General features: G+C 40.3%; 1 protein-coding gene across 1 annotated transcript in view; it reads left to right on the forward strand.

Annotated features, from left to right (window-relative positions):
* The first annotated feature begins 1,151 nt into the window (after nt 1-1,151).
* abcc9 (ATP-binding cassette, sub-family C (CFTR/MRP), member 9) overlaps nt 1,152-27,816 on the forward strand; it is a 41,277-nt gene continuing 14,612 nt past the window's right edge. Inside the window, exons 1-29 of the mRNA XM_070853572.1 lie at nt 1,152-1,312; nt 3,338-3,479; nt 3,647-3,768; nt 3,909-4,075; nt 4,344-4,445; nt 4,657-4,797; nt 4,882-5,073; nt 7,697-7,861; nt 8,359-8,514; nt 8,636-8,770; nt 8,969-9,131; nt 9,311-9,351; nt 9,433-9,575; nt 9,930-10,038; nt 12,156-12,263; nt 15,286-15,358; nt 16,215-16,320; nt 22,345-22,446; nt 22,840-22,924; nt 23,061-23,141; nt 24,737-24,874; nt 25,014-25,139; nt 25,234-25,333; nt 25,510-25,583; nt 25,928-26,161; nt 26,572-26,723; nt 26,908-26,977; nt 27,212-27,369; nt 27,572-27,664. Coding sequence (XP_070709673.1) covers nt 1,165-1,312; nt 3,338-3,479; nt 3,647-3,768; nt 3,909-4,075; nt 4,344-4,445; nt 4,657-4,797; nt 4,882-5,073; nt 7,697-7,861; nt 8,359-8,514; nt 8,636-8,770; nt 8,969-9,131; nt 9,311-9,351; nt 9,433-9,575; nt 9,930-10,038; nt 12,156-12,263; nt 15,286-15,358; nt 16,215-16,320; nt 22,345-22,446; nt 22,840-22,924; nt 23,061-23,141; nt 24,737-24,874; nt 25,014-25,139; nt 25,234-25,333; nt 25,510-25,583; nt 25,928-26,161; nt 26,572-26,723; nt 26,908-26,977; nt 27,212-27,369; nt 27,572-27,664 — 3,626 coding nt within the window. The 5' untranslated portion in view covers nt 1,152-1,164. The remainder of the gene's footprint in view (nt 1,313-3,337; nt 3,480-3,646; nt 3,769-3,908; nt 4,076-4,343; nt 4,446-4,656; nt 4,798-4,881; nt 5,074-7,696; nt 7,862-8,358; nt 8,515-8,635; nt 8,771-8,968; nt 9,132-9,310; nt 9,352-9,432; nt 9,576-9,929; nt 10,039-12,155; nt 12,264-15,285; nt 15,359-16,214; nt 16,321-22,344; nt 22,447-22,839; nt 22,925-23,060; nt 23,142-24,736; nt 24,875-25,013; nt 25,140-25,233; nt 25,334-25,509; nt 25,584-25,927; nt 26,162-26,571; nt 26,724-26,907; nt 26,978-27,211; nt 27,370-27,571; nt 27,665-27,816) is intronic.

A 27,816-nucleotide genomic window follows, 5' to 3' on the forward strand; every position in this document is an offset into this window, starting at 1 on the left:
AAGTCTTCTCTCATTGAAGTCACTTTCATATAATAATTATCATACATATGCTTACTTATACCTACATCTCAGTGACGGCCGGCAAAAAAAGACAAAGGCAAAGCTGCGACCCCGTATAAAGACTTGAAAATGCATCAGACCAGATGAGACAGATTCAGGACACAGCCTCTATAAGTTGTAGAGTTATAGTAGATCTCATATGATGTAAATACGCCGCTGGCAGTGAACTCTATGTTCTCAGAAAATAATATAATAACAAAGTAAAGCACAACAATGAATAGATTACTGAAATCATTATAGATTGTAGTTTTGCTGTACGACTGAACGATCAACCATCGTACACTTGACCTGATAATGTGATTTTCGAATAGCAAGAGGTGCAAACTTACGAAATAATTCAACTTATTTGCAATTTCTGAACAAGCTGTAAGAGTTGAAAGAATTATCGAGCGGCCGTCAGTAGTTAGCTATGTCTAATTAACGTGAAGTCCTTGTCTGTTTGGTTTACATGATTTCTGCATATGTGTGTCTACGCTTGGTCAAAGATAAGGTCACTTTGAGTATTTGCTGTTCTAACAAGTGAGAAGTAACATTGTTGAGCCTTATTTTAAGAACTTCTAAGCATATCGTATGGTTGATCTAAGCTTATCAAATTAAAAGTCCAGTGAGTCAGGACTCATTAAGGTCATATTAATTGTGAAGGTACAGTAACATTAACTCTAAGCAGTGAAAAAAGAAACATCTCGAGTCACCTGAAACTTAAGTCTTGGTGTCATGACAACCTTTAATGGCATTTCCAACACTTACATTCATTCTACTTTAATGTGCCTGAAGCCACAGGGCATGTAGCTGGGCAGTGCCCCTGAAATAGTTCTCGTGCCTGACACTGGACTGCAGTGTGTGCTCTTGAAAGTGTGATGTGCCACAAATATGTCTGACCGAGTCTCCAAAGTTCAAGTCAAAGCGCCACCAGCGCCTCAGACAGCTGACTGTTTAGGGATCATGGAGAACATAAGATTACTGAACACATAATAATAGTTTATATTCCCTGATTTTGGCACCTTATAACTGCTTGCTGTGTGTGAACTAATCTATAGTGTTTCTGTTTTTTTTTTTTTTTTTTAACACAGTGAATCGAGGCTTGTGGAGCAGTTGGGTGGTGGCATGGCCTTGTCGTTTTGCGGGAACGACAAGGATACCAATTCCTACAGCGTGGAAGACGGCGTGCTGAACAATGGCTGCTTCGTTGACGCCCTCAACCTGGTTCCCCATGTCTTCCTGCTCTTTATCACCTTCCCCATCCTCTTCATCGGTATGTGATGGTTATTGAAACACATATGTACAGCCGCTATATTCCACAGCTCAAACAATTTTGAAGGGGAAAATGAAAAAATAAGCAGGAGTAGATATTTAGCAGTTCTGGTTGTATTTTGAAACAAAATGATGTAGATTGAGAACACAAAAGAGTTTCTGCAATCCTCCAGAAAAAGTTACTAGTGTTGTTACTAGTTACTTGTGTTACCGTTATGCACTTTCTGACAAATGTTAAAGTGTTTCCTGCTGAAGCCTCGTAAAGCTTCACCTTTTCTGCTGGAAGATCTCTGAAAAACACTGCATCTGCCTCTTTTTGTTCCAATTTGATACACACACTTCTATGTTTAATACACATGATTATGGAAGAGCTGTACAAGCTCTATACGTATCATAGCCAGACGTACTCAACACAAATACATACATTATTACAACAACATTACCGCACAAATAAAAGCACATGCAACATCAGACACAGTTAAACATTTAAAACTGGCCAGTGGGATGATTGTTCATTCTATTTATAGGGCGCAAAGTAGTAGGGAAGGCAGTCTTCCCAAGTTCAGTATTCACCAGAGGGGTAATTAAACAGCCCTGACTTGTGGTTTGACCAATGGTTTTAAATTTGAGAAGAGAAGTGATATACTGAAGCAGCTTCTGGATAAGGATGATAGGACTTATATAAATTGTCATGCCACCCAACTACGATTGATGTACAGAGGAATCTAATAGGGATAAATGATGAGGATAAATTATTTTACTTGCATCTTTTTTACTGATTAGGGTTGGGCTCCTATAACTGGCTACAGTTTGGATCCCTGCTCTCTTTAATTCAATACATAAATGGGCATTTGTTAAAATACTGTCAAACACCGACCCTAGTTGTGACTGGGACATTTTCTCTGAATTTCCTCGACAGGGAAGTTATCAGAAAGTAAAAGCAGAGCAGAAGTAGAAAAACAGCTCTGACAGTAAGGAGCATTTGTGTTGGTTCCCACTGAGCTGTGTTACAGTGATCTGTTACTCCATGTCATCTAGCGGGCAAAGCAGATGTAGCAGTGATATTTACTTTCCCCCTCTCCCTCATAGACACCCCCACACACACACACGCACACACACATTAAGGCACTTTCTTATCCCCAGTGTGAACATTAAGCAGCTTTAAGCAGTGTAGTTAAGATGGGATTAAAACGACAGATCAGAGATCCGATGGGGACGGGACTGCTGCTGCAGGAAATAATAAAACAAGTAGTAAACAAAACCGAGAAATACCAGTCAAACTGCGTTTAGACAAAAATACTGAAAGTATTACAGAATGCCGAGTGGAGAGGTTACTTGTATATTAAGAAAAACTATGGAGGAAAAGGGAGAATGAGGGAAAGCAAGGAACGGAAGAAGGGAGGGATGATGCAAGAGGAAGACAGAGAGGAGTAAATGAAGAGGGAAATAAGACAGTAAGGAAGGATGGAAACATGAAGGGAAGGAATGAAGGAAGATGAAGGAAAGAATGACTTAAGACACATAATAGGAAGAATGTTTTCACTCTTGGTTTAGGGTGATTTTATGGTAACACTGCTGTTTCGCTTTGAATAGAAAAATGTTTTCTGAACTTGGTTATGTATTTCGTGTGTGTGTGTGTGTGTGTACAGTACTTTATGGGAATAGTTCTGACCAGAAACCCTCAGCCAGTTCCCTGAGGACTCACTAATTGGTGCTTCCTGGTTCGAGTTTTTTATGGTCTCTGTCCCCTGAGTCTCCTATATGGCTGCACTCCATTTAGTTAAGAGCAGAAACAAACCTGTTAGGACACACTATCAGCACAAATAAAACCCTGTAGTGCTGAGCTCCCACAGTACCAATAATTTACTAATGAACTAATACACATATTATTATTAATAATAATAATAATAATAATAATAATACTTTTTCTGTACAGGTTCCAGTTCACAACCATCAGTCAAACATCCTTCACTCAGTGTGTCTCTGTCTGTCTCTCTCTCTCTCTCTGTATCTGTCTGTCTGTCAGGATGGGGCAGTCAGAGCTCCAAGGTCCAGATCCATCACAACACATGGCTTCATTTCCCCGGCCACAACATGAGGTGGATCCTTACCTTCTCACTGCTGTTTGTCCATGTGTGCGAGTTCGCAGAGGGCATCGTCTCCAACAAGTGAGACCTCAGAAACATATTTTTTATCAAATTAACAAAATAATATTTTTGTTTCTGATGTTTTCAGCAAAGTCATTTGAATAGTCTTAGTGAAATGTTTGGTTTGGTTCCCAATTAATCAGTAATAATTCATGTTAATTATATTTTGTGTTTGCCTCTCGCTGTAGGATGATGCAGACCAACCACCTCCATCTCTTCATGCCGGCCTTCATGGGTTTCATAGCAGCCACAACATCCGTGGTTTACTACCACAACATAGAGACATCCAACTTCCCCAAACTGCTACTTGGTAAGACTCACCACTGGGGGCAGTGTGCTGGGTAACAGCATAGCCAGCTCACATATTACCCACAGTGCAGCTCAACAGTGTGCTTGGAGATTCAAGTGTGTTATCTCACTTTCCACACTTTCCACTCTCTTTGCACACAGTCCTTTTCATCTACTGGGTGTTGGCGTTCATCACGAAAACCATTAAGCTGTGGAAGTTTGCAGTGTACCACGTGGGACCGCAGCACCTGAGGTTCTGCATCACAGCCCTGTTGGTGGTCCTGTATGGACTGCTGATGGCTGTGGAGATCAACGTCATCAGAGTCAGGGTGAGTGATCGTGTTTCATCCAACATCACAAACTAAGTACGTTTCAAGTGTTTGATCCAGCAAGGAACCGAAACAAAAGAGTATTTATTTTCCGAAAATGAAAAATTGTCCTTTGCATCTGACTGGAAACTTTTGCCCTTTTTATTACTTTTTCTGACATTTCATTTTAGTCTTTGTTTATTTGTCGAACATGTGTCTGTGGCACCGACCTGGATGCTCTAATTCTTTCATAGTAACATATCTATCTTTCCTTTTTTACTCCCTTTAGAAATATGTATTCTTTGCCAACCCTCAAAAGGTGAAACCACCAGAGGATTTACAGGATTTGGGGGTTCGCTTTCTCCAGCCATTTGTCAACCTGCTGTCCAAGGTAGACACAAACACACTGTGATTTTCATTTTCATCAGTGTAGTCTGAAATGCAAGTGAAAAGTGACCTTATTCAAATAACTAGGCCACAACTAACAAGTTAATAAGTGTCTCAGCTTCAGACATAATGTTTTGGTCTCATATCGAATATTACTAGAGCACTACTTGGCAGCAGAGCACAGCTGATGGTACAAATTCTTGGCACGTTTTTAGGCAACATATTGGTGGATGAATCCTCTCATCATTGGAGCCCATAAGAGGCCCATAGAGCTGAAGAAGATCGGCAAGCTGCCCATCGCCATGAGAGCCCTCACCAACTACCTTCGGCTCAAAGATGCCTATGAGGACCAGAGGGTGAGCACACTTTTTTTCAGCATCAGGAGACAGACTTATATAGTTGCCATTTGTCTTCCCTCCATCAACTGTCTCTCCGTACAGACAGCTGAGGATCCGGACCGCGCCCCTTCAATTTGGCGCTCCATGTATCGAGCTTTTGGCCGTCCCATCCTGCTCAGCAGCACCTTCCGCTACCTGGCTGACCTGCTGGGCTTCGCTGGGCCGCTCTGCATCTCTGGCATCGTAAAGTACCTGAAACTCGAGGAGGATGTCGCCACACCAGAGAAGATCAAGGTGGGCATGTCTGTGAGCCAGAGAGGCGGTGTGATGTGTGTTTGTGGACTCACATGGGCAACCAGTAGCTACTCCATTTCTACCGCTGTCTAAAAGATAGCTTACAAATGCCAGTACGATCTTAAATGATTCATGGGGCATTTTCTCCTTCTCCTTGTACAGTTTCTGTTTCATAACTGTAGTTAGTCTAATGTCAAGTCTGAGCTTTGAATAATAATATTGAAGTATATTTTCCTTAAACAGACTAGTTGGAATAGACAGTAAATGCAAATGTAAGGATATTAAATGAAGCCATTACAATACATCTGTATATCACAGAGTGTACCTGTCGACTTGAAATCTTCTAACTGGTTTTGGGTTTGATTCCTGGTCCTTGTTTTAAGTTCGTAGTTAGTTTTTAAACGCCCAGAGTGAAGGCTTAAAGATTTTCAGAGAGCAGCTGTCAGAGGAAAGGACACATGGTGGTGGGCCGACGTTGTTTGACATGTAACTCATCAGTGACATCAAAGTTAGGTCCAGTACCTGGAGCAAAAAGAAAAAAAAAAACTTACTGCTGCAGTGGAATGATTTTGAGGCCTTACAGAGAGGTAGAAGATGTGTGTGAAAAACACACACATATGGGTGATAATTTGATGGTGAAGACGAACCAATTGCTGGAAGTAGGTTGTGACATACATTAAGTGCACTGTATATAGCTGCTACGTATGGCTACGGTAAATGGAGTAGTATGGACGTCCCCTTCTGACCCTGACAGCTGTGTGATATACTATTACTACTTTGACAGAAGTTGATACACCCAGTGCCATAAATGAGCCACATTTGACTAGCCTGTGATGAACACAGGCAGTGACTGAGGCGACAATGTGAAAAGTTGAACACCACTCACTTCCCTGTAGAGTTTTTATGCTCAGGTGATGTTACTGAGGCCGTCAACTGGACTAAAGTCTGGTTTAAGTGTTTACATAGGATCATTTTATTAAAGGTGAAGTGCAAACTAGTGCAGCGTCATGGGTTGGCCACACTTCACACACACAAATAGTGTCACGGCCTGTCTGTGATGTTGGGTGGTCCAGCCAATAAGTGAATGACTCACTCCTAGTGTGTTGTCACCAAGGCGTTGGTTGCATTCATCGTGCCAACAGCAGTACGTGTGTGTCTGCGAAGTGTGAGAACGACACCGTATTTAGTGTGACAATATGTCTGTAATGACAAAATGCGCCCGTGCTGAAATGACATTACAGAAGAAGAGAGTAGGTCTGATACAAAAGCACAAGAACACACATGCAGACAGTGACATTAGAAAACGATGAACTAACACAGACGTGGGACCCTACTGATGTTCTGAACTTATACTGACTTGAATAGTAACATGATGGCTAAATGCTAATGTTTCTTATCATTAGCTATCATGTCTTGTCTACTGTCCTCTTTTGTTTGGTGCAATTAAGAGTGTCTGCAGCATACTGTACAAACAGTAAAGTTTTCCAAGTGTAAAATGTAGCAAACAATTATATTTTTGGGATGTAAATCATGAAATTAGTGCTGCAACTGAGGATTATTTTCAATTATTTGAAATCCTCATTTCACTGAACCTTGAAAAAGCATTATTAAATTGCCTCCTGATTAATCAGTGATCAGATTTATCATATATCAGGATCTGCACCAGCGTTCATGAATCAATATCGGTTGTATTACACTACAGTAATACACAAACAATAACACTGACAGCAGAGTGAAAAGGGTGTAGCAGACAGAGAGAAAGCAGACACTTTTACAGACAGTCCATTTGGCGAAGGAGGAAACGCTGGCAGAGCTGATCACAGACATCGACTCCTCTTAAATCCATGCCAGCCTCTTCCAAAGGTCGAACTGCAGACAGAGCTGCTGGGAGAGGCAGAACAGATGCTTTTGTAATGACAGTATATTTTCATTCAGTCCATTTGGCTGAACACTGTTACAGTTGATGTTGAATGTGAGCTGTTGTCAGGTCCTGCCTGTCTATTAAAGTGGGTATAATGGGCAGCAGAGATAGAGAGCAGACCAGGGCTGCATTTCTGAGTGACATGGAAAATTGTCCTCTCACCTCACACTCTCAGTTTAATACAGAGGGAAGGTCTGCTGAGCATCACACTGAGCTTTTTGCTACTACAGTGTGTGTGATTGTGTGTGTGTGTGATTTCATTATGTTTTATTCATACTCATAGTGTGTAAGTGTATAGAAATTCACTCTACAATTAGCTGATTAACATCAGCTGCTTCATTCATACTTCACCATGGTGGCTCATCAGTGGCTTAGCTACCAGCTGACTAGTAACATCCAATCATATTCATTCTGGTGAACACGGTGGGGCGTCAGTAAGTGAAAGAATTACAGAAATGAATATATATATATATATATATTTGTTATCCGCTGATTTTTAGCTTTCATTCAGTGATTAAAAACAAAGAATTGTACTTGTTGATGAACCAACCAGTAGTTCTGCTGCCTGTACATGAAAGAGTCAACAGATGTGACACTTCTGATACAAGTCTGACCTCAGTGTGTGCAGCCATTTAAGACAAACTTCACGTTCATGTGTTTCAAAGTTGAATGCATCTCAAGTGTGTGTGTGCTTTGTTGCAGGAGTCTTATTTTGGTGTGTACTTCATGTCCTCTACTGAGCTGCTGCAGAACACGTCGGTCCTGGCTGTGCTGCTCTTCTTGGCTTTAATCCTGCAGAGGACCTTCCTGCAGGCGTCCTACTATGTCACCATAGAAACAGGCATCAACCTGCGGGGAGCCCTGCTGGTGAGAGAAGCAATTTAAGTTTAGACGTCTTGTTTCTGTACCGAGGTGTTGCTTTGAAAAGGTCTAAATGAGCGATCCACCTGATTTGACAGCAGATCATTTCAAATGCTGAGGGAACAGCCAGCTTGCAGCTACATGCATGTTTTATATCGAATCGTGCTGTGCAGTATGAAACTAATAAACCATCCAACTGATTTTTACGGTCAATTTTGAGCACAAACAGGGCAACATGGCAGGGTTCAAGTAAATATCTAGTGAAAAACATACAGTACACAGTTTCTGCACAAATTCAGTTGTGTCAGTCATGAATATATTTATTAGTGATAGTAATATATTTATATTCAGTGGTGAGGAAAAGCCTCAGGCACTATATGAACATATTAGACAACAGTACTGTGTGAAAAGACGCAGCCCTTTCATATCTACCATGACAGATATTTTGCCTTAACATGTAATTGTGTAATTGTACATGCTTGCTTGTCTGTTTCCTTAACCAGGCAATGATTTACAACAAAATCCTGCGTCTGTCCACCTCCAACATGTCCATGGGGGAGATGACGCTGGGGCAGATCAACAACCTGGTGGCTATAGAGACCAACCAGCTGATGTGGTTTCTCTTTCTCTGCCCCAATCTGTGGGCCATGCCTGTACAGGTAGGTTAAACAGAACCCCCAAACACTTCTGGCCATATTTAATCTTACATAATCTTAAATTTCAGTGAAGGTGTTTTTTTCTTACCATCGCTTTTTGTGTTTTATTTCTTTTTCTTTGCAGATTGTAATGGGAGTGATCCTGCTCTACTATTTGCTGGGCTGCAGTGCCTTGGTTGGAGCATCTGTCATAGTTTTGCTTGCTCCAGTCCAGTACCTCATAGCTACAAAGCTGGCAGACACACAGAAAAGCTCACTCGTAAGCAGTATACTTGTGTACAGTATAGTAGTTTTATTTTGAATTAAATCTCATTTTCTGCAGAGTTTTTGGTAGATTTTTGAAAAAACTTCATGATATAAATCCATAATATTACAGCAGTAACTATTTTGTCTTGTTTTGTTCATTGATTATGAGATGGATAAACACGTGGTTTGTATTCTCCACTGTCTCTTCCAGGAACACTCTACAGACCGTCTGAAGAAGACCTCAGAGATCTTAAAGGGCATCAAGCTGCTGAAGCTGTACGCCTGGGAGAATATCTTCTGTGACAGCGTGGAGGAGACCAGAGGCAAAGAACTCACCAGCCTCAAGACCTTTGCTTTCTACACATCTATGTCCAGTAAGATGAAAAGAAAAAATCTACGACTTGAGTGGGAATTATGTTGACTGCATTTGTTTGAGATTGGTTTTCAGTATACACTTATCATTATTATCATAATGTAATATCCAAAACACTTGAAATAGGTTTCAAGATCACTCTTTTAGTTTGTGTGACCTGTATTTTCTCTCTCTGTGCAGTTTTCATGAATGCTGCTATTCCCATCGCTGCTGTTCTTGCGGTAAGCTTTACCACACTTGTAGTAAGACATCACTATAAAAATGGGCAAGGAGATGGTACAATTTTGAATCTTGTCTCATAGACGTTTGCGATGCGTGACACCATCAACAAAACCGGCCCCACTCCTTCTGAGGCCTTCGCCGCTCTGGCCCTGTTCCACATCCTGGTCACCCCTCTCTTCCTGCTCTCCACCGTTGTCAGATTTGCCGTCAAAGCTCTGGTCAGGTGAGCGTGTGCAATAGTGTACAGATAAAAAATGTTCGTCCCACTGCTCTTTATGTCATTTTCATTGTGAAGAGATTGATTCTCACTGGCGAGGGAAACTGAAAATGCTGTTTTGGCTGAGAGAGAAGGAAAAGGGGATGTGGCCATGACTAAACAAGGTAGACAAACTGGAGATGCCTTGTCACAAACTGGATGTGGTTCCAGTGGTAAATCTAATTAAAGGAACACGGAGGAAACCTGACAGCAGCGAAGAGAAACTCTAAACTCCTCAGAGAATACTGGTATTGGTATCGTCACAATCACACTGATACATGGACTGAATGTGTGTGTGTGTGTGTGTGTGTGTGTTCCCAGTGTCCAGAAGCTTGGAGAGTTTCTCCAGAGTGACGAAATTGGAGACGACAGCTGGAGAAATGGAGACATGTCTGTATCCTTGGAAGCTGGAAAAAAACACATAGGGATGGTGAGTGTCAGTGAAACCAGATCAATCAACAAACCTGAGCTTCGACAGGTAAATGTAGCATCAGTTCATATTTTAAAACTATGAGGGATTTTTCTAACAGCCCAGATTATATTTTTGTTACTTCAGTGCTGATATCTGCAGATGCAGCAACGATGCTGGACACAAAATGCAACCATGATTGATAAAGAACAATGAAAAATTAGACCCAGGTAGTCAAAGATGGAAGTTTTCCTTTAGTGTGTCATAAAAGTCTAGTGCTCTACGGGCCACAAATGTCTAATGCTCCCCTAACTGAGATATTTTTGAACAGCCATTTAAACAGCCTTGTTTAAAACGGGCGCCTGCTGTGTTCCCGGGCGGGACGTTGTCTTTGCAGACAGGAAGTCAAACTTTCTCTCAAAGAGCAACAAACGTATTAAACTCTGTTGACACATAATTGGACCTGACATCAATGATTTAACCTGCAGCAAAGGTTTTTTTGTCCTCACTGTCCTCAGCTGAGGTCTGAGGCACCAGCAGTTTACAGACGTCACATTGAACAACTTCTGCGTAATGAAGAGCTTCAGACTGTAAAAAATCCAAACATTTATCCAGTATTTAAAACAGATGGTGTTAACAAAGCATAGCAACAGAAGCATAGCCAAGAAGTGGCTTTAATGTGCTGCATTTAACAGCTCGTGGACAGGGTTTGGATCAATGAGGTGTGCCAGATGACACGGCACGGCATTCCTTCCATGTTACTCCAGGTAACTTGTGTCATTTCCATTTTGGCAATAGGTTGCTTTAACTGGGTGTTCAGGGACGCTGTATAACGGCAGCCCTGACTTCTGCTTGGACAAGATCCTAATGAGCAATGAGAATTTGAAAAACAACATGCCATTTTGTTCAGGGTGGGCTGTGATGTAGATGTAGTGTGTATTTGCATTGCTGCAGCATAGCACAATAAAACATGATTGTATTTTCCATCTGTACGCACCAATGCAAGTAAAGCTGGCTAAATAGCTAAACCATCCATGTATTCATTCAGCAAGGACGTTTGACAGGATATATTTATCATTAGAAATGTGTTCTTAGAGAGCTACTTACAGCTATTCATAGAAGTCCTTAGGCTGTGAGCATAGAATAGGGTGTGTGATATAGAGAGATGTTGACATTAAGTGTTACTTTACTCATATTATATGTGATTTTACTTCTTCAGGACTAATTGTTATGTTTTAGACTTTGCATGTGTGTGTGTGTGTCGGGGGGGTGACTTAAATCCTGTGGTTGTCTGAGGTTTCAGGCGACTGAGTCACATGGCGACTATTATGTTGCAGTGGGATCAACACTGTGTCTATCTAAAACGGACCTCAGAGCCGAGTGACTCACAGAACAGAAAGTTTAGAGGTTTAATAGTTTTCAAACGGGATCGTAAGGCATCACCACAACACAAAATATCCATGTAGATTCTTGAATGCAAACAGTAATACTGGCTTGAAGCAGTTTTTCAGTCTTCTTGCTCCTTATTTTCATTGTTTCGTTTGCCATATTGTAGCAGCTACATTATGTCCCTTTTTATGAAGTAATTTGCTGTGGTGTTATTAGACTGCACTTTCCATAAGATTACTAAATCAATCACTGTTGCAAGAAACATGAAAGCAGATTGAGCTTCCATAACCTAATGTATCCTGTGCTCATCTACCAGTACTTTTGCCAACTATTTGTCTCAGACGTAAGTGGAAATGTAAAAGCAGCACTCTCCGCATTCTAGAAGATCATTCCAAGGAAAAGAGCCATTAGCCACAGGATGTGTGATGAAGTTTTGCCCATGATCAGCTCTTCAGTCATTGACAAGACAACTCGTCAGAGATTGTCCACTGAGGTCAGCTGTACAAAGACAACAGGACTTCTCATGAAGTCCACTCAACAGTATGTTTGCATGTGTGGTGTGTCTGCACAAGGATAACAGGATAATGGTCCAGTGGGATTGAACCCTGTAGGGCAACATCCTCTAGGCTTATATCAGAGGGAACCCCCACTACTTCTTCTCCCCAAGGAACTAGAGCGGATGCAGGGGAGTCTTAAGTTTATTAGTTACTGCTGACTTCAAATATCTCTCTTTTAATATCCCTTTCAAGACCAAAGCCATCAACAGGAAGAAGCCAATGCGCTACCAGATGGACAACTACGAGCAGCCAACCAGGCGACAGATGAGACCCACGGAGACAGAGGATGTGGCTGTAAAGGTCAGGGTCAAAGTTCACGTGTGAAAGGTTGAATGGGTGGATAAGGCTGGAAAGTATGAACTCTCTAAGGCGCCAAGGACGTAACTACCAGGGTCAGAGGTTCAAAAGATAGAAGACTTTTTTGTGTGAAGGGCTATGTTAGGGATTTAGAGAGGACAGTGCCAGTGGAATTGCACTGTGGAAGTGTCAGGCACTTTTATGCTCCCCTTTTAGTGATTAGGTGTAAGGCGACCTTTTGGGATAGATACATTTAGTACAGAGGGACAGGTTCCCAGTTTGATAGAAATGTAGAAGAATTAACAAAAATACCAGAGTTTTTAAAAGGACCGGGTTGGTTTCAATTAATTTTCACAGAAAATAGTCCCCATAGTCTTCCAAATTAAGTAAAAATCAAACTACACAGTGGTTGCGTGCATAGTGCATTTTAAAACCCAACTTTCACCCATTTTTTGATACAATTTAGAAATGGAACATATTTATTAAAAAATAGCTTTCATGTAAAGTGTTCGGCTCACATGAGGAGGTCATTAGCACTCGCGTATACATAGATACGTCCCCAATACGACCATATATATAACTCTATCAACAGCTGTTTCATATCTTGACTCTTTGTATATCCATGGGTCATTTGTGGGTGCGTGGAGTCGTTTGTGTGTGTGTGTGTGTGTGTGCATGTGCGTGTGTGTGTGCGTGTACTCCCTGTCCTCTTAGGAAGTGTAGGATTCACACGAGAATTCGTTGCCCCTTAAAGGGCCTTGTGAACGTGTCCGACATTTTCTCAGCCCCTCTGTGAAGGCTGCTCTTCCTGTCTCATCCCTGCGGAGTGACGGTACCGACCAGACGGTGAGCCGCTAATTAAAGAGAGAGAGGGAGATAGAGAGAGCAGTGGAAAACACTGAGGCTCTTCCATACTAAAGACCAAGAGCATCTGTTTATCACATTGTACTACTGGGGCCATGCAAATAAAGCCATTACATACAGGTTATTCCGCTGGTCATGGAATAAAGGACTAAATTTGTGGCACGTCTGACGCAGGTTTACATAACGGCTCATACTTGATTTCAGCGGTAAAGTAAATCAGTGCTTCAGCTTGAGCCTCACAAAATCAGAAACTATTTGTCCCAAGGGCTGATTTTTACACGTGACATCCCAAATTCATCATTTTCTGATGTAGGAACAAGTGGAGCAACTTTATCAGTCACAGAATGAGATGTCCTTGGCCACAACATTGATGATTAAAAATAGGTTTTGTTCCCCTTTAGTTGTGCGAGTCAAAGTTTCTCAGTTTTACAAGTGAGAAGTTTACAGAGAAAAAGAATGAGACTTGTTTTTATTTTATGGTTATGTGAGACTGTTCATCCGAGTTGGTATTAAAAGTAGCTCATGAAAACAGCTGTTCATTTCCATTCCCCGCAGCTTCTTACATTTTGTGGTAGTCTGTCTCTGATTATACAGCAGTGACCCCACATGTAACCCATATTTCCTTATTTCCATGTTTCACTCCCCATTTTACATATCTCCTCTCCACTTCCATTCACCCTGCCCTCCCCTGTTGATAGTATCTGATCTTTCTTTCCCTCTTTGTACCTCATCCTGCTTTTCACAAACTTCACTGGTTTTTCTCAGCAGCCATGACACCAATCTGTGTTTTTCCTCAGTTGATGTAGTATGAAGTATGATGCTGATGCCTGGCTTTTATGTTTATTGGAGAAGGTTAGTTGTTATTTAATCACTCTGTATGGGAAAATCAGACAAAACAACCATTAGATCAATATCGTAATGTTCATAACAGGTACCTGTGGGATCTTGGGGATGATACACCTAAGATGTACCTCACGCATTTGCTATGTCATCTCTTGTCGCCAACATTTAAAACACTAGAAGCAAACTCAAATGTGAGTTTTAAGTACGTTCCAAATGAATATTTGCTTACAAAGGAACAAGATGTTTTTATCTCAGAGAGGCCTTTTGGGATCTGTGTCACGGGGAGAAGGGAACAGTGGAGGGAAGGCGGGGGGATTGTCAGATAAAATAAACATAAAATAAACAAATAAATGCAGCAGATGGGAGGAATGTAAACAGAGTCCTAGCAGGAAGCAGGGTGACAGATCACTGAACGGGGATTAGATTCAAAAGCCTGTTACATGCTTCTCTGCTGTTCGACAAAGATCTCTTTTCCTGGGACACTTAATGCAGCTAAAGAATCACAAAGGCTTTTCACAACATTGTACATTGTATGTGAAGCTGCAATGACTTTCATCCTTGCGATCTTACTTTTACCATCTTGTAGAAGAAACTCGTGAAAAAATTTGACACAACAACTTTTATTTGCACAAAGAATGGCAGCAAAACTTTATCTTATTGAGTTGACAGCAGTTTGGATGCACCGTAATACTCATAGAAATCAGAACCAACTAGGTCAAGATTTTCACTGACCATAAGGTTTTTGAACGTAGGCATTTTATATTAGCTCCTTATTCAAATCCAGAGTCTAAAGAAAGGGGGTGTGGTATGCTATACATTTTGTAAAGGACTTTAATGTGAATTTTGGCTACAGAATGAGCATAAATCAGGGCTCTGGGGGGGTCCTCAGACAGCCTTTCCTGACAAAAAAAAGGGTAAAGAAACAACAGCACCTGTCCCTCTTGTATAATGATTTTTTTTTGTCAGACCACAATCAAATAAACTCTCCAGAACCTGAGAAATGCGTCCCAGGATGGTGTTTGTCGTCAGTCCCACATACCATGAGCACAGCATGTGTCCTTCATGGTGTGACACAGATGTAGGGTGTCTCAAACTCTGGCTCAGGACATAAAATAGGTCATAACAATAACACATAACAAGAAAGCAGCAGTATTGTAGCCATGTGTTGTGCAATGTCAAGTTATTGTGATGCATCCACTGAAAAGAAGAAAGTTGAAATACTTTTTATCTTATCTTTTCTGCAGTTAATCATATGACAAATTTGGTGAGATAACAGATCATACATCTCACCTCTTCATCTTTTTCTGTTTTTTTTTAGGTGACCAATGGATTCTTCACCTGGGGAAGCAACCTGTCCACGCTGTCAGACATCAACATACGCATCCCAACAGGTGGGGCCGACGACTCCACCTGACAATAAATCGTTTACAGCCAAACTCAGACTCAATTTAAACATTTAAAACATTTAGCGTAAAATTGCCAGGAGATCCTGAGAATTTGATGTAAATAGCCTAAATGCCGTCTAGAAAAACAATTTGTGAAACTTTTCTATCACTAATGTTCTGGGCAGATGTGAGAGCACGGACATTCTGCAGTGAGGATACTGTGATTGGTCCTCAACTCCTCAGCAGACTATTTTAACGTTAGGACTTGGTTTTAGAGCAGGTCACACTCAGAGAAGGGTTAGGTTTAGGGTTGACTTTAGGCTTGCAGTGCTTATTTTTAAGTGAGAGTATGGACGTCATTTTAGGGATAGAATTTCAAGGGTTTGTATTATATGCGTGTGTTTGGTTTTTAAGAACCAAAATAATAGCTCTGATTGAGTGAGTGTGAAGTCTCACCTCAGTCTTTCATTTTTTATCAGAGAGATTAGGAAGCATTGTGTTGTTGTAGAGTCTCAGCCTTTTCTGACCTGTGACCCTGCTTTTAGGTCGCAAAATTCTCATGACCCCAGTGTACATTTGTCAAGTTATCACGTTGTGTGTTCTTTTCTCAAAAGCATGCATGCAGTGTTTACTAATTACAATGAAATTATATTTTATTTTAAAGATATCTCATTTTATTGAAAAATAAAAATGTATAATATTTCAGATTTTAATATGCTGTATTAAGCTTAGATAGCTGCTTATCAAGTGACCCCATGTGGGATCATCACCCGCACGTTGGTCAACCCTGCCATGTAGTGTATGAAATTCCACATCATATTATAGGAGGACAACATCAAGAATAACATTCTCTTCTGTGTAGGTCAGCTGACAATGATTGTGGGCCAGGTGGGTTGTGGGAAATCCTCCCTGCTGCTGGCCATGCTTGGCGAGATGCAGACCATTGATGGGAGAGTCCACTGGAGCAAGTAAGACACCACAACAGAACTTACAGAGCACACTATCTTATTTCATATGCAATCATCTGCAGTGGTGTTACTCAGAGCCCAAAGCAGTTGTGAGAATCGTCACTTTAAGTCACTTTAAGTAGTGTTTTTTAGTTTCCCCCATAAGACTAAGGAATGGAAGAGTCTATCTCAAAAGTACTACAACATCTGCCTGATGCAGTCACAGCCTTAAGGCAAAATAAGTGAGGATGAACTGAGTATAACCATTTAAATACAATTCAACCCTTCTGAGACCATCTTGTACTGCTCAGACATACTGCTCAGACATTCTAATACTAATTCATTTCTATAACTATATAATGCTGGACGAGGCCTTTCACTTTTACCACAATATGCACATAAACTAATTTCTTCTCCTGTTCAGCATTCCATCAAGCTCTTTATGTTTCTTGTGATCTTTTCATGTTTTTCTATTTTTCTTTGAGCCTACTTTGTCAATTCTGTTCAGTTGTTACTACCAAGGTATCTCCAGGTTGTTTTTAATTAATATTTTCACAAAGCAATTAAAGATCTCCAGTTGTAAATGAAAATAGAATAGGGTACATACCAACACACAAATAATTATTTAAGTTGTAGTTTTTTTTTGCTAGACTTCATATCTGATAAATATAGTAAATTAATACATTACTAGTTAAAAGACAAATCTTAGTGATGACTGTATGTGTTATGATATTGCTTATATACATTAATATTATCTCTTGGTTTGAGAGATTGTCTATTAGCATCAGGTGCCCAATGGTGGTTATGATAAAATGAAATGGTTGTTGAATGTATTAGCTTCCTCTCTGAAAAGGTTCTCATTCATAACAGCGAATGATGGAAAACTTATAGTCACAACAGCTGAGACATGAGGAGACTGAACTACCCTAAAGAGGCTTTCATTATGAAAGTATCCTATCCGTGTCTAATCAGTTTAATTTGTCTGTCTGTTTCTATAGCAACAAACAAATACACTGTCTAATTATCTGCAATCTCATTCAAATGACAGTTTGCGAGCGTCACTAAATACTCTGGAGAATTTTGACTTAGCAGGTATGAGGACATATGACAATGTTCTCACACTGATTCACCCCAAAGGTAATTTTATTTTGACGAATGGCAATCAGCCATCTAAAACAACTGCTACTATCACTTTGGATCAGCATACAGTAATATCCATATTACTGAGTAGGACTGATTAGTTGGCCTTTATTACCATGACAATGACTTGTACTCAAGGAAGAGGGGGAAAACCTCCCTTTTTCTATCACTTCACTAATATGAGGTACAGCTATAACCATCATAGATGCTCCTTTTCAGCACAGTTTTACCACCTTGTTTGTCAATTTATTTGGTAATTTGGACATGTAGAAGGACTTCTGTGATGGTTTTCACTATATCTTGTCATGCTGATAAAACATCCGATCTCTTATGATAATAATGAAGCATCTAAAATGATTTCTGTTGCCAGATTTGATGAATAAAAAGTTAATCAAAAAGTAAAATATAAAATCAGTGACTTGCAGCTCAGATTCTTTTTTCCTCGTGCACAGTTGCAAGCGGAACTGTGTATTTATCTGAGGAATGAAATTTGTTACTGTAAAGGTAATTCAAGGTGTTTTGAAGTGTACGCTGCCTTTTTTTGCATTTAACTGCATCTCAGAAACCTCTGGGTTAAAACATTTTGCCCTAGTTTTCTTCCTGGATTGGATTCAATTTGAATTCCTGTCATCATCTTTCCCTCATCTACAGTTTGCATTCCATGCTTCAAACTGCAAAATGCTTAAATCATGCCAATCAAATCAGTACCTTTAGATTATAGATGCACAGCTGTATCATAAGAGAATCTGTGACCTACAGGGCTGCACACTAACTTTTGCAGTGTGTCTGTGTGTGTGTCTCTGTGTGTGTGTGTGTGTGTGTGCGTGTGTGTGTGTGTGTGTGTGTGTGTGTGTGTGTGCGTGCATACCATGTTCATATGACTGCATGTATATATGGTGTGTGTGTGTGTGTGTGTGTCTGTGTGTGTGTGTGTGTGGATCCTGTCTCTTTATCTCCTACCTTCTTGCCATATCAGGCTGCCTGATTTTGAGATGGCCCACGATGGGAACATAAGGTATTTTCTCTCTGGTGTCTTGTCTCTAAAACATCATTGAATCATGAATATCATTTACACAAGCTGTAAACATTCACATTGATTTTTTTTGTCCATTTAGCTGATTTGTCTAATTTACAGTGATTTATATCAAGTTTAACGAGCTTAAACTTAAACAGCAGCGAAATACAACACAAGAGCCCAGAACAGATGGAAAGAGTCAGAACCTGACACCTGTAGTTCTAACTACTGGTGAACTAAAAGCATTAAGTCGTGCGACTGAACATTGTCACGATTCAGCTCTGTTTAGATTCAGAGCCCCAAACCATTTTGCTTTAATGACACTTTCTATTTGTGGAGCACTTAAAAGTCAGTCAAAGACATTTTAATAGTCAGGGAGACACCCAGAAGTTCTGACATATTGACCTGCTGGTCAATGTAGCCAGTAAGTGATGCCAACATAGACATCTACCTTATCTTATATATGTTTTAGTCTCTACATATCTGTAATAATACTGTGGGCAACTAACCCAGTATGCATCAGTATTTAACAGTTCAATCTACAGACACCAGAAAAATAGAAACCTCCTGTTGTATGATGCTGAGCTGCATTTGGGTCTGATAACAGCCACCACACAGTCACTTGATGCTGGATGCAGCATTTAAGCTCATTCTGATTGTGTTCAGTGGGGATGATGTCAGAGAGTTATGGTAGTCCTGTAATTCATGTCACATTTCTAACAGATTTATTCCCTCTGATAGGTAGCATTGACTGCTACAGTACCCGGGCCTGCTGTGTTATGAAGGCATTAGTCTAGAGGTCTCAGTGGACCTAATGTGCAGCAGAATGGCCCCAAAACTATGATGGCATCAGTCTGCACTGTAACCATGCATGATGGATCCATCTCCACTATGATGGTGCCGGAGGAACTGAGACTCATTCGAGTGATAGATGTCTGGATGTTGAGATTAATACTTGTTAAATGTTGTCTCATTAGCATTTCAATTACATTTTTTAAGTGTAGTTGGGACGTCATACTTGAATATATTTATTGAACTACTGCTGGAACAACAGTGACACACTGACGTCGTTCAAGCAGGGTTAGACAGGGTTACTTAGTTTTAACCTGGCCATCTAGACAACCAAGTCAATATGTTCTGGGAGTCTAAAGGCAGAAAAGATAGATCCCACTTCTTTTGTCAAAGCAGGGTTGATATTTTTCTGGTTACTAAGAAAAAAAAAGTTTCTCTCAGAAGCCGCCAGAGCTGCACACCAGACATGTTTGTAATGTCAGCTAAAATATAAAGTTGATATGTTAAATATGTTGAAATTCCATAGGGCCTCTTTCTATAAAGAACCCAGGGCACAGTTATCACACACACACACACACACACACACCCTCATGCTCATAAAATATGAGACATTGTCGAAGAAGCCACAAAACCTAATTATCACAGACAGACAATGACTGCATCACTTACATGGCTCTTCTTTTCTGGGTGGGAAGGTTAATTCGATTAACAGCTGACAGGCTGACATCGTGTCTTCATTATCTGGGGTTTGGCATGAAAACACATCCGTCTTGTCTCTTTTCCCCTCCCTCTGTTTTCTCTCTCCATGTTTCCTGTGCCTAAGAAGTTTGTCTGTCTGAGCTGTCTGTCTGTCTCTCTCTCTAACCTTCTCTTTCTTCTTTTGCCCTCTTGTCTTTTTATTCCATTTTGCCACTCACAAACACAAATATACGCACTGCTGATTCTAACACAATGACGTGACTTTGACAGTTGGTCAGAGACAGAGGAGTCTGACGAAGACATCAGGAGGTATAAGTTCTTCTTCCTGTCTGCTGCTTCCTGTTTCAGATGTGAAGTGACCCCTTGACCCTTCATTCACCTCTCGTCCTTCTTCTGTCATCTCATTTAACTCCATTTTCTGTCTTTACTCTGCCTCTCTTAGAAGAAAGTACTGCTTTACACTGCACTGAAAGTGTATTCTTGCAGTATTTTAGGCTGTGTTATTCATGGACACATACATATGGGCTGCGTCTTTCTTTATTAGTTTGATAGTGGGTTCTCATACTGTATTTTTCTGCAGTATACAGTAGCTTCATGATAATGATAATATCTATATGTTAGTACAGATAATTTAATCAGTTAAAATGAAGTTTAGCCTTGTCTTAAAACAGAATGTTCCTTTATTTAAATGTATCTACGGCTTTTGTTAGTACGTCAAAACATTTTTTCTACTCTGTTCTCCTTCACACTCACATGCTGAAGCTGCAAAGTTCAACTAGTCTTTTATTATTTTGGTTGAAAGACACAGATTGGACAGTGAGTGGTATCCAGCCTCTCTCGTGTAAAACAAGACCAGTTGAGTCAAAGAGCCATTCTTCAAAGCCCTGCCTCTGTAATCCCTCTGCTACAGCAGCGTACTGTTAATATGTGTGTGTTCAGGAACAACTGCATCGGCCTTTAAAGTGGACTGTCTTCTGCTCATTGTGTTGCTCTCCCCCCATTGAGATGATCATTGATTTTTTTGTGCCATGGTGTGCTTTGTGATTTTAATGCTGCCAGAGTCTTTGCCCTAACTCAAGCAAACAAACTCAGATATGCTCTGCTGATATACTGTAGGTGTTTTATTTAGGCACACTCTCTGCACATAGTCACAGTTTGGCAGATTTATACAGATTCTTAAGTTGTGTTTTAACTATTCATGACCCTCATTCTTTAAGGCTTTAGTACATGTGGAGGGCCGAATATGCACATGCCTGGCACATGCAGGCATTTTATCTAATAATACATATTTGGACAGTACAGTAAAAAATAGTTTATTCATTGTATCCTGTCTATCCTATGTACAATTTTAATAACGCAGATGATGTCAACCAGTTGTATTTTGTTTCTTATGGAAGTGACAAAGGATCAGACAAGTAATTCTGTCATCAATATATTCTAACAGAATATGAAATAACACACAACTATGTAAAAATAAGTTCACATAATGACCAGATTTTACATATACGAATAGTTTTGGAGACAAAACCTGAACAACTGAGATCAGACCCCCAGCAAAGTGCTACAGGTGTTGTTGTCCCCGTTGTCGGTGTTTTTATTTATGTCTGTGTTGCTGTAGCTGGCGTCATTTGTAATTTCGTTGTTGCCGTTGTTGATGATTTGCAGCTCATCATTAACCCGATCCATGATCCATATTTATCTCTCATATTTGACAAAATCTTTTTCATGTTGCAGTGGAGTTTGACAGCCTCCAAAACAACCCCCTCCCCCGTCCCCTCACATCCTCCTTTTTGTCACATTTATAAAGCTGGTTAGAACGGGAGTACTGATCTGATACTAGCTTTGCTCCTTAACAGTTTTCAGCAATGGGAATAAAGCAAAAGATGCAGATGGCTGCCAATTAGTTGCAGGTATATATATTTGGTTGTAGAGAGTTTTTAGACTTGAAATACAAATTTTATTCACATTTTCTCCAAATAGTCACATCAGTTTTTTCTCATTCATTCTAATCTTAATATTATATTCAACAAATCCCTTAAGCTGTAGACCATATCAAAACTGATTCTGCTGGTTGTATATTTACATAAAGGACCATCTTGTGTTGACATCGTAGAAAATATAAAAATGGATGCCTCTTCTACTGGAAATTTCACCTGTACGTCATAAAGTATTATTCAAAATATAATCACCAATGAATTGTTGATTTAGCCACAGTGAATGCGGTTTCATTAAAGAAACAAATAAATGAACTACCTTAAAAACAAAGAAAATATCGTTGAAGAAATCAACTGTAGTGGTCATGAAACAGATCAGTATTTCTGCTCTTTAAAGCTTTATGAATACAGGACTTGTAGTTCTCACCTGTCTGTTTTTGCCTCTGTTTCCCATGATGCACCCAGCAAGAATAGATACTCTGTAGCCTACGCTACCCAGAAGTCCTGGCTGCTAAATGCTACAGTGGAGGAAAACATCACCTTTGGCAGCCCTTTCAATAAACAAAGGTAAGAAAAACCCAGAGCACACCTCCAATGCCAATCTCAGAAGGGTTTTGCATTCATGTCGTTGGTCTTTAGCTTCTCCTGCTGCTTTTAGCACTTTATAATTTGGAAATGAACACAACGTCCTAAGCATTGTGTCTTTCAAAGCTGCCTTTATTGCCCACTGCGTTTTCAAGATACTCACTAGTTCACAATGTCAACCTGTTTGATTCCCATTATTTGACTGTAGGTTAGTTTGGTAGGCTGATTATCATGGAGTCATGGAATCATAGAAGCGTATACAAACATCTCACCCTGCTTTCTACTTCAGTACTGCTGTAGGAAGTAGGAAGACACTGAGATCCTTTCTAAGGTGAAATCCATCGGTGATAATGGAATTTATGTTGTGTTTCTCAGGTACAAGGCAGTGATTGACGCCTGCTCTCTGCAGCCAGACATCGACCTGCTGCCTTTTGGAGACCAAACTGAGATTGGAGAGCGGGTATGCACACGCTTGATTTTTTTATTTATCACTTTTACATTTAGGCTAGGGTGACTAAATGAATTTACGATTCATTCATTCATTTTCTGCAGAGAAATGATCTTTCAGTGACATGTTGACTTGTTTTCTGATTCAGGGCATCAACCTGAGCGGAGGTCAGAGACAGAGAATCTGTGTGGCCAGAGCTCTCTACCAGAACACCAACATTGTCTTCTTGGTGAGCTCATAGAAATGTGCAAAACAGTGGACATACTGGTGTTCTTTTTTATTTCACATTTAAAGGAAGGACTCTTCAGTGATAATGAAAGTGTTTACATTATGGGCAATGTTCTGATTTCTATCACCCATTAATTGCAATTGTATCATCCCAATTGTGCTGTGTATAGCTGAATTAGATTAATATCCACCAGAAAGTAACACCCTTTCTTTACTGGATTAGTTTTAGTCATACCGTAACCCTACATTTCTTTATGATTGATTGTATGATACAACACATTGTACACACTGGCCTTTGGGATGAGGAGGTGTCCGTTTCTTTCGCACTTCTCTCTCCACCGTGCTGTCATGTGTTTGTCTTTCTGAGTAGTTGCATCATTTCCTGTATTTCCCTGCTTTAATTGATTATCAAGACTACATTCCACATTAAAAGCCATCATTGGCATTCTTTTATACCCTCATCACACTCTGTAATGTCTAGAGTGGCTAAAAAACGTGTCATTTGTAAAACTGTCATGTATAATGAGGGAATGTTTTCTTTAATTAATGCAGTTTCACTATGAAAGTGCAGCTGCTTGGGCTTTTCACATCTGATCTCAGGATTGAAGTGTGCGTCATCGTTCACTCTCAGTATAAAATACTTCAAACAATCATAAGCAGAACTCCATTACCACTCTATAGCACACCCTCTATAGCACCAACACGCCCATGAAGAGAGACATTAATGGACCAAGACATTTACGTGTTCACAAGTAAATCAGTGTCACAGGATCAAGTGAGTTTAGAGGAAATTTAATTATCTCCAGCGATAAACTGATGATAAGTAACAGGTAATACAGAGACATGGGGATATGTCCATGAGCTAAAAATGCTGTTTTTCCACTTCTCAGTACTGGACGGGATGGTTTTTCGTTTCTGCTGGCCTGAAAACCATCTAGTAGGATGAATGCAATGTGTCCCGAAGAATGACAGTGCAACTTAAATATTTGACAGTATACATTACAATATTTCTAGTTGGTTATCTTTTATTTCGCCATTTAAATTTTACTTTATCCCCCCCTTATTTTAGTGTTTACTCACAAACTTTAATCTGCTCACCTTGATTTTCACACACACACACACACACACACAGGCTTCTCTCACCCTGTACGCATCTGCACAATTTGCATTTTGGACATTTTCTCCCGTGATTCCGTTTTCACAGCAGGTGATACACACGAGGATGTTGTGTGTGGAGCTTGTTGTTAGTGACGTAGCGTAAGGTCAAAACCAACGTGGTGCAGAATGACATCAGTACTAACCAGGTGTGCTTAGGCCAACACAGTTTCACAAAACAACAGCATAGGTCGGCCTACGTTAAACAGGAGAGGTCACATTACAATCAATGCATTTATAACAGGGATGTAATACCAGAGAATGTCTCTCTTAGTTAGTGGTGGAAAGTGTGGCAGTGTTCAGGACAGAAATAACAACAGTCCTCTACTTTTACTCATAGGGTGACTTATTGTCGGTGGTGTACACCTGTCGCATTCACCCTCTGACACATGCTGTATTTAATGTCCCCTTTCCTTTCCTTCTCTGTCCTGTGTCTGACAGGACGATCCCTTCTCAGCGCTGGACATCCACCTCAGCGATCACCTGATGCAGGAGGGAATCCTTAAGTTTCTTCAGGATGACAAACGCACTGTAGTCCTGGTCACCCATAAACTTCAGTACCTCATACATGCAGACTGGGTAAGAATCCTAAACTGATTTAACAATACCTAAAGTAAACTGCTATACTATTCTATGAAACATATTCAGTTGTTTTAATGCATTCAGTGAGCAGCATTTTATTTCTGTTTTTTGTGTGTTTTCTCTGTGTCTTATCCAGATTATAGCCATGAAGGACGGCTCTGTGCTGAGAGAGGGAACTCTGAAGGACATTCAGACTCATGATGTTGAGCTTTACGATCACTGGAAGACACTGATGAACAGGCATGACCAGGAGCTGGAGAAGGTAGTGTGACCCATGTTTCCACAGCCTTTAACAGTAAAAGCTTCCTTCTGTTCCTAATGTGATGTTTGTGTTGTAATGTGTCTCTTGTGTGTAGGACATACAGCAGGATAGCCAAACAACACTAGAGAGGAAAACACTGAGGAGAGCTTTCTACTCCAGAGAAGCCAAGAACCAAATAGACGATGAGGACGAAGGTGATGGATCTACCACATACCGTCTACAAAACACACAAAAACTTTGAGAAATTTAACTGTTAGAGCTGGCAAAAAGCACCCAGAAGGATCCACTGTTTGATGTCATCATTGCAAAGAACTAAATGATAGGATGTCATAGAAATTTCATGTGTGATACCTGATTTTCATCCTATCAGAGGAGGAAGAGGAGGAGGAAGATGATGACAACATGTCCACAACCACTAACAGAAGATCAAAGATCCCTTGGAGGGTAATCTGTCTACACAGCAGCACACATCTGTTTGACACACAAACTTTCCATGCAGAGCTGTTCTCCAAAAACTGTCATCAGATATCACAAAGGAAACTACCAGCCCTGAAGTTACTTACCTAGCCAGTTAATAGCTAACTACTATACTATACTAATATTAGGTACCTTCTTGCTTTTTTTTTTTTTTTTTACATAACCAAGAAATATGGCCAATAAAATGGGAGTGGGAAATAAAGAAAAAGACAAAGACAATCACAAATTGTCACAACACATGCTATGACGAGAAATATTTATAGGACTTTGAATTGGCCATCCCTTCATTCACCTGTCATACTCCCTCTCAGGTGTGCTGGTGTTACCTGTCTTCTGGTGGGTTCTTCATGGTCTTCTTGATGGTGTCCTCTAAGCTCCTGAAACACTCTGTCATTGTTGCCATCGACTACTGGTTGGCCATCTGGACTTCCTCCAAAACCAATCAGAGCGCTGGAACAGGCACGGACTCCTTTAATGGAACCAGCTTGGATTACCGAAACAGCAGCAACACCACACAGCCCACGTCCGGTTCTCCGGAGGATGAGGTATGAGATTTCTCACAAGGCTTTTTCTTGTACAGGTTAAGAGTTTGGCCATTCCACATTAGTTCCACATTAGTAGATGTGGAAATTACCAGAATCTAGTGATTTTTAATGAATTAATAACAATGGTATTTATTTGACCTGCTATCACCAACTCCCACCTGTGGTAAACATAGATACATTTCTACATTAGTAATTACATTTTCTTTCATGAAACATCTTGTTATTTGGACAATTATTTGAAATTGCAAACTCAAGTGTCACCATACTGAAATATATACAAAGACAAATATTTGACACGTTAAGTACTAATCAGAAACAATGATATGTGGCTGTACATTCCTGAAATATTGCTCTTGTTTTTACACGCTGTGTTTTTTTTTTTTTACCGTGGACGTGTGTGTGACCCACAGAACAACTACTATCTGCCAGTGTTTATCATCCTGTGTGCGGCTGGAATCACATTATGCCTCATCACCTCACTCACTGTGGAGTTTCTGGGTCTTTCTGCAGCCACCAACCTGCATCACAACCTGCTCAACAAGATCATCCACGCTCCCATCAGGTACACAAACACACACAATAAGTCCAGACTTGGAGCGCAAACTGACTTTGTGACTTGTCAGGAGATACTTTTGCATCTGCCCGCTGTCGCTGTCAGATAGTAGGTCATATAACCAGAGCTAGAAAAAACATCCAAAATGTCTACTGTTGGTATTATTTGGTGCATTTATTACCTCTTTTCCCAGGTTCTTTGACATCACCCCCCTGGGACAGATCCTCAACAGATTCTCAGCTGATACCAACATCATAGACCAGGTCAGCAGATGATTTAAAGAGCATCAACACGACTCTGAGAGGCTCTGAGATGGAGATCTGTTACACTGTGTGGAGGCCATGTGGACTACTGTCATTATTGTCTAATTTTGTTATTTCACAGTCAGCATATTTTAGATATTTTCCTAAATATTTGAAATATTTCTAAAATATTTAAAACAGTTTTTCAGTGACTAAATCTGAATTTACTCTCACGTTATCATCTCGTTCTCTCAGCATATTCCTCCAACACTAGAGTCCTTGACGAGATCCACGCTGCTCTGTTTATCAGCCATCGGGGTCATATCCTCCATCACTCCAGCTTTCCTGATCGCCTTGGTTCCTCTGGCAGTGGCCTTCTACTTCATCCAGAAGTACTTCCGGGTGGCCTCCAAGTGAGTCCTCAGTATACCTGTTGTAGATAGAGCTTGCCTTTTTTGTTGTTTTGTATTTAAACAGAATTCTCCTTTATTATAAACCAAAAATAATGAAACTAATTTGTGGAGAGTTCTATAGAATTATCAATACATGAATGTATGCAATAATTCATAAGAAATGGTAAATAAACTCATACATATAATGTGAATACTCTCTCAGGGACCTCCAGGACCTTGATGACTCCACACAGCTTCCTCTGCTCTGCCACTTCTCTGAGACCGCTGAAGGCCTCACCACTATAAGAGCATTCAGGTACAACACACGCAAACACACCCGTCACATTATCAACTTACATTCTGTCTGCACTGGACATAGCTCAGCTGGATTCCTGTTTTTTGCACGGAACTGTGACACATAGCATATTCTTATGCTTTGTGTATATTTTCCTACACCTGACACATGGA

Source organism: Pempheris klunzingeri, chromosome 22, assembly GCF_042242105.1.
Source record: "Pempheris klunzingeri isolate RE-2024b chromosome 22, fPemKlu1.hap1, whole genome shotgun sequence".
NCBI classification, from domain to species: domain Eukaryota; kingdom Metazoa; phylum Chordata; class Actinopteri; order Acropomatiformes; family Pempheridae; genus Pempheris; species Pempheris klunzingeri.